Genomic DNA, 11,108 nt, shown 5'->3' with positions numbered 1-11,108 from the left:
ACTGTAATCTCGTGAGCTATGAGTGCTGTCGGGCTCAAGACCCTAGCCTCTTTGACAGTTCCTGATGGCTGGTCCCCTTGATAGTCACAACGCTGTCCGTAGTGGACAATGTCGATAAACACATCAGGATCCGGCAACTGGCCAGACCCACCCGAACAGTCAAGCAGCCGCGGCGCAGAGCAGTCCAACAACGACGATGCTTCGGGATACGACGTCCTGAACAATACAGTGCGAGCTTCTCCTGCAACTGCAGCAGAACCATTAAGTGAACCGTCTGTGATACGACTTGTGCAATTAGTTTTACTCCGTCTGACCATTATTAGTAGAATCTCGTTCAAACGCAAGCAAAAATCTCCGGTTCGATTCGGTCTATACAATCCATTTTCTTGGAATAGTCCTCCAGCTGCCCGTTCTCCTTCCCGCCCAGGATCAAGTCAAAATGCCAATGAAGAGGCCCTACGCGACATTCCTGCGTCGAGCCCTCCCGGATCGAGGCAAAACGGGGTCGATGCAGGCAATAAAGTTGGAGGCCCGTTGGATTGGTATATCGAAGGCCCAGGGCGAAGAGTAGGATACGACAACCTTACTGCGATAGATTGGATATTTGAGTATACAAAGGAGCGCCAGAGGATACGACACCTTCGCTCTGGTGGCAAAGGCGTTCTGGGGCATCTTCGGCAACTATTAGATGCTGGTCATGTGTGGGCAGTCTTGATCGCCACTGGAATCGTGGTAGGCGTCCTGGCAGCCTGTATAGATATTGCGAGCAGTTGGCTTGGAGATCTTAAAGTTGGTTTTTGTCGAAGCGGAGAAGAAGGGGGACGATTTTACCTCAATAAAAGCTTCTGCTGCTGGGGCTATGAAGGTCAGGACATCCAGATGGAACTGAGGCCCGTTCGCTGACATTTGATTAGACTTGTCCCAGTGTCGGCATTGGACTCCATGGAGCAAAGCATTGCACGTGGGTTCGAAAGGCGGAGGTTATGTCGTTGAGTATATCTTCTTTACTTTTTATTCTGTAAGTTGAATGTGCACCTTTTACCTGGACCATGAGCTCACCATATGTCAAAGATTCTATTCGCAGGAATCGCAAGCTTCCTTGTCACGTCCTACGCAATCCATGCCAAACACAGCGGGATTCCGGAAATTAAAACCGTCCTTGGTGGTTTCGTCATTGAAAACTTTATGGGACTATGGACATTGATGATCAAGTCACTTGGCTTGGTATGTATCTTAGCCACTCGAATAGATGGAGGTAACTCTGACATATCGACCTATGTAGTGTCTCTCAGTGGCTTCCGGAATGTGGCTCGGAAAAGAAGGCCCATTAGTGCATGTTGCATGCTGCTGTGCGAACATCATCATGAAGCCGTTGGATAGCTTAAACCATAATGAAGGTACTTTCATCTACCAAGAAGCCGTCAAACTGTGCTAATATATGTGGTGCAGCCAGGAAACGCGAAGTCCTCTCGGCCGCCGCTGCAGCAGGCATTTCAGTTGCATTTGGGTCTCCCATCGGGGGAGTCCTGTTTAGTTTAGAGGTAAATATCTCCAGATTCCTAATTATCTCACACTCACTTATTTTGCCTAGCAACTATCATACTACTTTCCGGACAAAACGATGTGGCAAAGTTTTGTTTGTGCTATGGTGGCTGCTGTGACGCTCCATGCCTTAGACCCCTTCCGAACGGGAAAAATCGTCCTTTACCAGGTTGAGCATTCTCAAGGCTTCCATCGCTTCGAGATATTCCCATTTATCTTCCTTGGAATATTGGGCGGCCTTTACGGAGGCCTTTTTATAAAGCTCAACATGAGAGTTGCCAGATGGCGCAAGTCTCGCAGAGTTTCCTTCCCGGTGTTGGAAGTCCTAATAGTTGCTTTAATCACTGCAGTCGTCAATTTCCCAAATATACTAATGCGGGTGCAATTATCCGAGTTAGTCTATTACCTCTTTGCGGATTGTAAGGAGATTCCTAATAACCCACTCGGCCTTTGCAAAACTGGAGTTTCTTCCCTGGGCGTGGTTGGATTGCTCCTTTCAGCCGCAGCGCTTGGATTCTTTCTCGCAATCTTTACCTTTGGCCTCGATATCCCTGCCGGGATTATTCTACCCTCTTTAGCAATCGGTGCACTTTACGGTCGAGCAGTCGGAATCGTCTTCGATGTCTGGCAAAAAAAGCACCCGAAGTTCTTTCTTTTCGCAAATTGCGAACCAGATGTCCCCTGTGTTACTCCAGGGATGTATGCAATCATTGGTGCCGCTTCCGCCCTTGGTGGTGCTACGAGGATGACAGTCTCGATCGTCGTCATTATGTTCGAATTAACCGGTGCTTTGAACTACGCGATCCCGATAATGATCGCTGTCATGCTGTCTAAGTGGTGCGGCGACACATTTGGAAAACGAGGTGTCTATGAATCCTGGATCCATTTGAACGACTACCCGTTCCTTGACCAAAAGGATGACACTCCGCCACCGGATATTCCCGTAAGCCAGGTTATGACCAATGTCAACGACCTTACATTGATCACAGCTGTGGGGCACACTATTGAATCACTTACAAATCTCCTAAAAACGACATCCTATCGCGGGTATCCTGTAGTCTCGGACACCGCCAACCCCCTCTTACTCGGCTATATTTCTCGTAACGAACTCTCCTACGCTTTGAAAACAGCGACCTCACGGACCTCGCATAATCTAACCCCTGAAACGCAAGCATATTTCTCTCACCAGCCATTCGCTGATCCTCTTGAGACCCTTGATCTCCGACCTTGGATGGATCAAACTCCTATTACGATGAATAGCCGTGCAAGTTTCCAAATCGTTTTAGATATGTTTCAAAGGCTCGGCCTACGATACGTCCTATTTGTGAATAGAGGAGATTTAGAAGGATTTTTAACGAAAAAGGATATATGGTACATCCTCGAAGGAGTCAGGAATCGGAGGAATGAAGGATTTGAAGATGTGGTGCTGGGGGAGGGGCAAACGGAAGAGCAGCAGGGGTTGCTGCATGCTTCGGCTGACCATCTTCCCGAGTACAGCCACATTGAGAGAAGAACTTCGTTGTAAATATCCGGCTATTTGACCGGCTAGTTAGACATTAATTTCATGGACTATGTAGGTATGTATTGGCGCAAAAAAAAAAAAAAAAAAAAAAAAAAAAAAAAAAAAAAAAAAGAAAGAAATAGAAGAAAAGGAAATGTCCCAATGGATATCTCTATTTCTCATAAAATTTACCCGCTCTGGTAGGGGGCATCTATAACGTACACATAGGTTCAAGCCATCGTCCAAGTGATGCAGGTGCATGTAACCCAAAAAAAGAAAAAAGAAAAAGGAAAAAGGAGCGTCAAGAAGTTTATTTCGTCCCGTTGGCCTTCTGCGTCTGTCCCAACCCACTCGCAATGGCTGTAGCTTCTCGGACGGCCTTGGAAATTTTACCCCTGACGCCCGCTTCCTCAAGCACCATCAGCCCACCAATCGTACATCCACCAGGAGTGCTAACCTTCTCGCGAATGAGAGCAGGGTGATCTCCATTTTGGACCATACTGGCTGTTCCGCGTAAAACTTGAGTAGCCATCACCTGGGCTTCTGCCCGGGGTAAGCCCATAGCCACGCCACCATCGGCGAGAGCCTCAAGAACCAGGGCCGCAAAGGCCGGTCCAGAACCAGCGATGGATGTGCTAGCATCCATTTTGGAGGCAGGAAGAGTCACCACGCGCCCGATACGCGAAAAGATCCAGTTCACCAACGTCTCCCAGTTCGGGGGAAGGGGAGGAGTGCTCTCGCCGATAACCGTCATTGATTCCCTGACGATCGCGGCGGTGTTAGGCATTGCACGTACAACACGGCACCTGTCGCCGTCTGGAGTGTCGGTGCCACCGTAGAGAGTATCTTCGATCTGCTCAGCAGTGACTCCGGCTAGGATGCTAATAAGCAGCTTCCCCTTGAGAGCTTCCCGCATGCCTGGAACGTCCAAGACCTCCTTGAGCATAAACGGTTTGCAGCCGAGGATGATGACGTCGGCCTCTTGCACTCCGCGAATGTTGTCATTTTGGAGGATTGTGAGAGGTTGAGTGAACTGCTTGAGTGTTTTTTGGATGCGAAGCGCAGACTCCGGGCGTCTCACGCAAGCAAAGAATCGTGAGGGGATTTGGTGGGGGGAAACCTCTTCAGGAGGGGTCGCCGTGCCACACCCTGGGAAGAAGCGCGAATCAGTCTTTTTCGCCTCGGCCAGCGATGCGAGCACGCCTGATAAAATAGCAACCCCGAGATTTCCTTTATCGATCGAATAGTAAATATCAGTATAACAGTGTAGTTTCACCTTATTTCTAGTCAAGAATCAATTAATCACAAGAATGCAAACGCACCACACCCGAGAACAGTCAGAGTAGTTCCCGACCTCGGCGCAAGGCCCAGTCCTTGGATACTGTTAGATGCAGACATGATTGTGCAGCGCGGAGTGCACTGTAAAAACAAATTCAGAAATCGGTGTTGAGTTTTGTCGGCAGTTAATAGATGAATACGACAGGGCTAACAAATAAGCATGGGTGAGACGATCGAGGGGCGAAGTTGCTTTTTCTCCGTGCAAGGATGGAGATTTTTCTAACTTTTCGAGAACGAAGGATGGCGGTCGACGCCTAAACACCCGTACCCGCATTTCTTCCCTGCAATCAACGCGCTCCTCTCGAGGGTGCTCCCTGCGTTTCAGAATAATGAGAATATTGCACTTCCGAAATATTCCATTCCGATATTCTCGTTTCCGACTGTCATGATGGCGGACCCGTTTGAAGTTCGTATGCGCTTCACCACCATGCTCCAGCATATGAGCGCATCTTTTACTTCGTCGCAGAAGGCGGCGAACTATGCTCTCAAATACCGTGACATGGGGGAAGACCTCCATTCTTGTATACTGGAGCAATTAGAAAGAGTCCGTTTTCCAATAGATGTCCCTGTAGCATGCCTGCCTGACTGACATTGCTGCTAGAATAATATGAACATCCGCGCCAATTTAATATACTTTGTCGAGCATCTCTGTGACACGGCCACCAAAGAGAATCACCTTGAGTTTGTTCGAATGATACAACGCGACATACTACGGATAGTTGACGCAGTTGCACCCGCGGACGGGTCCGGCGCTGCCAATGTGAAGCATGTGAGACGTGTGTTAAATGGGTTACAATCGAAAGAGATCCTATCCACAGAAGCCGTGTCAGAAATAGACGCATGTCTTCGAGAACGGGAAAGCTACCCTGAGCATCTTCTTGATTCAGAAGCAGTAGACGGGGAACTGGCGTCTGGCGATATAACGAGGTCAGGGGTAATCACGGTTGATAGGAAGCAGATCGAGCAGAGGGTTGAGGAGGATCGGGAGAGAAATAAGCGGTTACGAGAGAACATGTGGGCCGTTCCGCCTAATGATATAAAAGAATTTGAGATGATGTGGGAAGATGTCAGTGACATCGGTGAAGATGACTATCTACAGGCTGCCGAAGAAGCTGAGGAGCGGAGAAGAGCTGGGGACGCTTCGGGGCTCTTGAATTAGCGGCTGACAGCGTTGGTGCATTTAACGGCGTTTCTCTCTCTCTGGCTGCAATCTATATATCGCTTGGAAGGTAGGCCTCAGCGATAAAAAGCAAACACTAGTTCTATGTTTGGTTGTCGATTGGAATACAGGTGCAAATCGGCGTGGGATGCGTTCTACGAAACTTCATTTTCTCGGAAGACCCAAGGAATATAGCTATATATCCATTCACATTGCGAATCTAACTGTCTATCTATCTACTCCGTCGTTAAGGGAAGATCTGGAGTGTCCCAAAATACCACATTGGCACTAGGGCCGGGACGTGAGTGAGGCTGGGTGAGATACGGAGTACTCACTGTCGATTCAGCCTCAGAGGGTCCAGTGTTCTGTCATCAGTTTGCTCTTCTGGCCACTCTGCCAACAAGGCGTCGAATTCAGGCAACAAGGTTCCCTTTATCGATTCCCTCTGCATCCAGATTATGCGAGGCTGTTCTCCCAAGATGACTGGCAGCTTGAGCATCGCTTTGTAGAAGACCAAGCCTCACAATAAGCCCACTGGAAACGCATTCATGGAAGCAAAGGCCAAAGGCGGATCAAACAAGCAGGCAGTACTTGAGGCATTCTACACCACAATATTGGTATCTACAATTGGCACCTGCTAGGGGGATCGCACATGAGAGATCGATTGAATGGCCTCGACTTCGACATGGACCAGGAACTTCCCAGACCTCCAAGGCCGAGACCATCAACATCCTATTCCTTTTCGGCACGTAGTTTAACTCCATCAAATGGCCACATCATTTTTATGTCTTCCCGGTCCTTCTTACTCTCCATAGCTCCCATAATCTCCTCATAAACACACAGATGAGACTTTTTATGTCTTTCCAGCCGCGAGCGATCTTCAAAGATCAACCATCATGCCCAAGTTTCAGGGTTTCAAGGAGGTCCTGCCTAAAACCCGACATCTTGTTATAGAGGTCTACTTGTTCCTGACAAAGGCACGTTTCCTCTGAACTTGAACAAGTGAACAAGGCTGTCAGCATCTTGCCCCCAAGTTTACTATGCAAAGCTTGTTTGTGATGGAGCAAGATGATATCTCAGCAAGCTATTCGACACTTCGCATATAATGAGTGCGGAAACCAGTGTGGCAGGTACAAGTTTTTCGAAGTCATTTGAATCAATTTCACAACAAACACCAAACTAATAAGAGGCACAAGAAGTGGAGATCAATCAGGGCCTTTAGAGATGATCACCAGTAATTATATAACATCAATCAGTAACAAAATTTCTTGTATTTGAGATTGTTGTGACTTTCCATGAGAAGATTCTGCATGAAGTACTCCGTAGAAGCTCTGTTAAGTGTGTGATGTGAATAAATCTAATTTAGGTTACTGTGGACCTTCAGGAATGTAAAGGTTTTTCGGACCAACGAAATCCCGATATGGTATTTTTTTCTGTCAAGAACAGGCGGTAAAGTGGACCATCCTGAGACTAAACAACCAGTTGTGTGCATGGGGAGATAGTTTTTCTCGTTGGTTCTTTTTCCTTATGTTTTCTCATATAGTTACAGCTGCGCGAGGCCTATTTTCGAGTTCGGATTCATCTCATAGGCAAAGCAACTCGAGCAGGGGCGCGGAGAATACAGACCCACAGACAATGCCCGTAGCCACACGAAGGTCCATTCTTTCGCAGTCCGAGGACTTCTCGTCAAGGAACAGCTCCCTAGCTGCCAATGGAAAGAGAAAAAACAACTTGTTGACGACAGAAGCAGCCCAGGAGCCTACACCAAAACGCCGGAGAGGCCAGAGAGCAGACGGTACTAAATCCCAGTCCAATACTCCACAGCCTAACGGAGTGCCCAAGCGGCGTTATCAAGTGCTCGAAGCGGTGGAGATAAGATCAGAGAGTCGACCGGGAACCCGAGAATCTTCAGTTGCTACACCCAGGACATCCGTGAAGCCTGACGAGCCCTTTCCTAGCACCGTCTCGAAAACGAAAACTGCCCATCTCCGTTTTGATAGCGAAGAGCCGCAACTAGAGCTCAACGGTGTACAAGAAGATGATATAAAGGAAAATGAGGCCGAATCCCAGCAGCAAGAAGAGGAAATGAGTGATGATGATGAGGCCCCCGAGGCCGTTAGCAATACAAAGCAGTTACAGGAACTGAGAGAGGCGGAACGAAGAAAAGAAGAAGCCAAACAAAGGTATGAGCCAGCTCTACGTTTTCTCCATATTATTCATGCTAAACTTCGTGTTTACAGACAAGAACAAGTGAAAAAGGAAAAACGACGAGAGCATGAGAAGCGTCTTAAACTCCAAGCGAAATTTAAACCCGCCCCGGTAGAATTTGCAAGTCCAAGCAAACCGTTACCGGCTTCAAAACAAGAAGAGATTCTTTCAGAGAGCTCGGCAACGCTCCAGGGTTCTGAAGCCAAAGCACAATCCTCGTCTTTTCTTCCAACCTCCCTCCCTAAATTCCTTCCTGATGAAATCTTACTCGCCGAACCACCTGTCCGCCCACCGACCCCGCCAAGGGACGTTGAAAAGCCGTCTGGGGCGTTGAAACCATCAGGCAACAAGCTTCGCTTTTTAGACACAGTGGAGAAGAAGCCAAAAGACGTCAGGCTAGGAGCAATGTCAATCCGCGTTCTTGAAGACTCTCACAGTGCAGCCGGCGGTAAAACCGATTTGCATAACAGTCTACCCCCCAAGGCATCGAAAAAGGGCCGGACTATTAGGGAGAGCTGGATGGCAGGCAATAGGAGAGGGGTATCTGCTGTTCATGGTGGCCTAAGAAGGACCACAGGGGGGCCATCTGGTTTCCTGAGGAAATGAGAATACCAAGGCATTTTATATTTTGATTTTTGGTAAACGTTACATTGTTAATTTACCTATCGTACACTTTCCAAAGAAAGAACAGGAAGAGAAAAGAAAATTAAGAAACGACGTTTCTGGGCGCGGTTCCTCCTGATGTGTGTATGGACGCAAGTGCAAAATATATCCATCAAATCGGTTACTCGGCGGGGATTACATGCTGATGATGTGACAAGCGCAAAATGCAAGCTACGAATTTGAAGGTGAAATTTGAAGCCTTCAAAAATATCGAATTGATTATACCCAAAGTAGCTTGTGATCGTCCTGGGGATTTTGGTCCTTGAATCAAGGCACCGTATCATGGCCAAGAACGTTTCTCACATTCACAGGTTAGCACCTGTAGGAAATTGCGGACTCAGCTGAGTCCTACGGGGAGCTGACCTACGGCATTTCTAACTCAATAAATATCGATGGGATGCGGCAGGCAGGTAAAGTCTCGCCTGGTTAGTCGAGGCCCCTCTGCCTGAGGCTCGTGTTAGCGACATGGTGCCAAAGTTGCCCGGCTCACGCCAGTGCTAGGAGGAGTGAAGTGCGCGCGTCTTCTTCCTCCGTCGGTGCAAATTATAGACTATATCCATAAGGGAAATGTATACATAGCTACCCTTGCTTTAATTGTCATAATTTCGAGGAAAGTGCTTGCGACTCGGTGACGATCAGTGCAGGGTTGGGTTAACTAAGTTATCCTCCAAGTTTGCACTGGCCCGTTCTCCTTGCTGGAACCGTATCCCCTCAGTTCATCGTACATATGCGGAGGGCATTTCCCAGGATTTGCTTCGCCACATCTTTGGGAGTGGAGCTAACCAACAGGTAAATAAAGACGAGCTTCGCTGGTGAAGCCGTTCCTAGGTCAAATCTGGGGCGGCAGGGGTGTCTTTGCAGGGCTATCAGCCGGAGCTGCCGCAGCGTCAGGTATTGATGCAAGGCTGTTCTTGTCTGATTTACTCCGTACACAGCGTTTATGTGTGTTGGATGAAGGTTCGCGATGGACTGACCAACGAACTATGAATTGTTCAAATTGATCGGTTTAATGTGTTTGTTTGAGTTCCGTTAATCGATCAGCTTGAGTAACTCGAAGCGCCCAGGCCAATTTCCCTCGGATTATCAGCAGGGGTCTGTTCAGCTCCCAACTTCAAATGTCCAGCTGGAGGATAAACTCTCGAACTTTAACAATCAGTGAATGGCGTGGAATACAGAGGAGACGAGTCATCTTATGCAAGTCACCGTGATATACTTCTTTGGCTACGGTTGCTGGATCGATTGCAGCCGGCGATAGTCGCCTTGTCACGGCATGAAGATCGTTGAATTTCAAATCCTCAAAGCTTCTGGCTGCTCTGTTATGGGGCTGCACTTTGTTTGCTGTTACATTCCTTGAAGGCGCAAGCGGCTTCGTCAGATCCTCAGCCCTGACAAGCTAAGTGCCATAGTGTCTTATTTTTTGTTGGCTTCGCGGCCTCATGGCCTCTGGGTGCCGCGCGCGCCGGAGAGTTTTAGCCAAAGAAGATATAAAAAGACAAAATACGCTCTCCCTGTCCAATGTGTACTTCCAAGTTTCTTATTTGCACCGATCGGCCAGTCAATTAATTAGTCCGATAAATTTTATTTCTCCTTTTCTCTTCTCGAAACTTCAATATCAAGTCATTATGTCTCACGGCACCACCTCGGGTCCAGTGACGCAAAGTGGCATAGATCAAATGATACGCACGAAAAATCCGGTCATTGTTATGGTCCCCGGCGCCTGGCACACACCAGCAGCGTTTGACCTACTTAACCCCATTTTCCAGAAGCATAATTATGATACCTGGCCCATTCAGCTTCCTAGCGTGGGAATTTCCCCCGGCCTCCCCGATATGTCTGCCGACGTAGCGGCGGTTCGCTCGCACGTCAAGAAGATTCTCGACAAAGACAATCGCGATGTTGTTATTGTAATGCACTCGTACAGCGCAGTTCCAGCCACAGAAGCAATGAAAGGCCTGGGGAAGAACGAACGAACGGAATCCGGGAGGCAAACTGGAGTCGTTGCGCTGCTATATATAGCTTGTCTTTTGCCAACGGAGGGGAGATCGTCCTCAGACCCAGGAGACGTGCCCCAAATTAAACCCGTACTGCGCCTAAAGAATCATGAGGTATGTTCATCTACTCCTACTTCGACTATTGTCGGTATGTGCGTGGTGCATGCTAAGCCTGATGCATTTTGTGGCAGGACGGCACGAGCACCGTTAAAAATCCGATCGAGGCCTTTTACCATGATGTTGAGCCTTCTCTCGCAGAAAGTTCCTCGAAGCAGCTAAAGGCACATTCAGATGGGTAAGAAATATGACCCGGATTCCACCTGCGCGAGTTTCCGCTCACGCTGATATTAATAGCGCCTTTTTGACTCCACTCACCCACGAAGCGTATCGCACAATTCCTTCCGCCTATCTTCTCTGCAAGCATGACAGAGCCGTTCCGCTAGCCGTGCAGCAATATTTAGCTGATGCAGCGGGAATAGAAATTCAGGAGACGCTAGATTCGGGCCACTCACCATTCCTGTCGCAACCGCACCGTGTCATTGACTTTGTTCTGAGAACATTGGAGAGGTTTAATATATCATAGCGAGTGGGATTCGAATTTCTAGACTTGCTGCGAGTTCTCCACGTCATTTGAGATCAGTGTTTAAAGAAGTATATCCCCCAGTGACCCGTCAGAAAATAGCCTTCAATGAAATGGTCGCAGGTT

At 48.2% G+C, this 11,108-nt stretch overlaps 5 protein-coding genes across 5 annotated transcripts; 4 read left to right on the top strand and 1 right to left on the bottom strand.

Moving 5' to 3' along the window:
* Positions 1-29: 29 nt before the first annotated feature.
* D8B26_000250 (uncharacterized protein) lies at positions 30-3,067 on the top strand (the record flags this gene model as incomplete). The annotated part of the gene is made up of 7 exons (XM_066123170.1): positions 30-272; positions 327-865; positions 915-1,018; positions 1,072-1,224; positions 1,283-1,397; positions 1,450-1,541; positions 1,592-3,067. The coding sequence occupies exons 1-7, from the start codon at positions 109-111 to the stop codon at positions 3,065-3,067; spliced, it is 2,643 nt and encodes an 880-aa protein (XP_065979242.1). The 5' UTR covers positions 30-108.
* Positions 3,068-3,202: 135 nt separating this feature from the next.
* Positions 3,203-4,441, bottom strand: PRO3 (delta 1-pyrroline-5-carboxylate reductase; the record flags this gene model as incomplete). The annotated part of the gene is made up of 2 exons (XM_003067557.2): positions 3,203-4,273; positions 4,366-4,441. The coding sequence occupies 2 exons, from the start codon at positions 4,439-4,441 to the stop codon at positions 3,354-3,356; spliced, it is 996 nt and encodes a 331-aa protein (XP_003067603.1). The 3' UTR covers positions 3,203-3,353.
* A 325-nt stretch (positions 4,442-4,766) lies between these two features.
* D8B26_000248 (uncharacterized protein) lies at positions 4,767-5,769 on the top strand (the record flags this gene model as incomplete). Its single annotated transcript, XM_003067558.2, has 2 exons — positions 4,767-4,925; positions 4,983-5,769. The coding sequence occupies 2 exons, from the start codon at positions 4,767-4,769 to the stop codon at positions 5,538-5,540; spliced, it is 717 nt and encodes a 238-aa protein (XP_003067604.2). The 3' UTR covers positions 5,541-5,769.
* Positions 5,770-6,986: 1,217 nt separating this feature from the next.
* D8B26_000247 (uncharacterized protein) lies at positions 6,987-8,622 on the top strand. The gene is made up of 2 exons (XM_003067559.2): positions 6,987-7,723; positions 7,781-8,622. Exons 1-2 carry the CDS (start codon positions 7,068-7,070, stop codon positions 8,352-8,354), a joined length of 1,230 nt encoding a protein of 409 aa, XP_003067605.1. The 5' UTR covers positions 6,987-7,067; the 3' UTR covers positions 8,355-8,622.
* Positions 8,623-9,951: 1,329 nt separating this feature from the next.
* On the top strand, positions 9,952-10,985 carry D8B26_000246 (uncharacterized protein; the record flags this gene model as incomplete). The annotated part of the gene is made up of 3 exons (XM_003067560.2): positions 9,952-10,516; positions 10,594-10,697; positions 10,757-10,985. Exons 1-3 carry the CDS (start codon positions 10,034-10,036, stop codon positions 10,983-10,985), a joined length of 816 nt encoding a protein of 271 aa, XP_003067606.1. The 5' UTR covers positions 9,952-10,033.
* Positions 10,986-11,108: the final 123 nt, after the last annotated feature.

The sequence above is a fragment of the Coccidioides posadasii genome, chromosome 1, assembly GCF_018416015.2.
Source record: "Coccidioides posadasii str. Silveira chromosome 1, complete sequence".
In the NCBI taxonomy this organism is placed as follows: Eukaryota; Fungi; Ascomycota; class Eurotiomycetes; order Onygenales; family Onygenaceae; genus Coccidioides; species Coccidioides posadasii.
The sequence above is the reverse complement of the archived record's forward strand: the minus strand, read 5'-3'. Positions and strand labels throughout refer to the sequence as shown.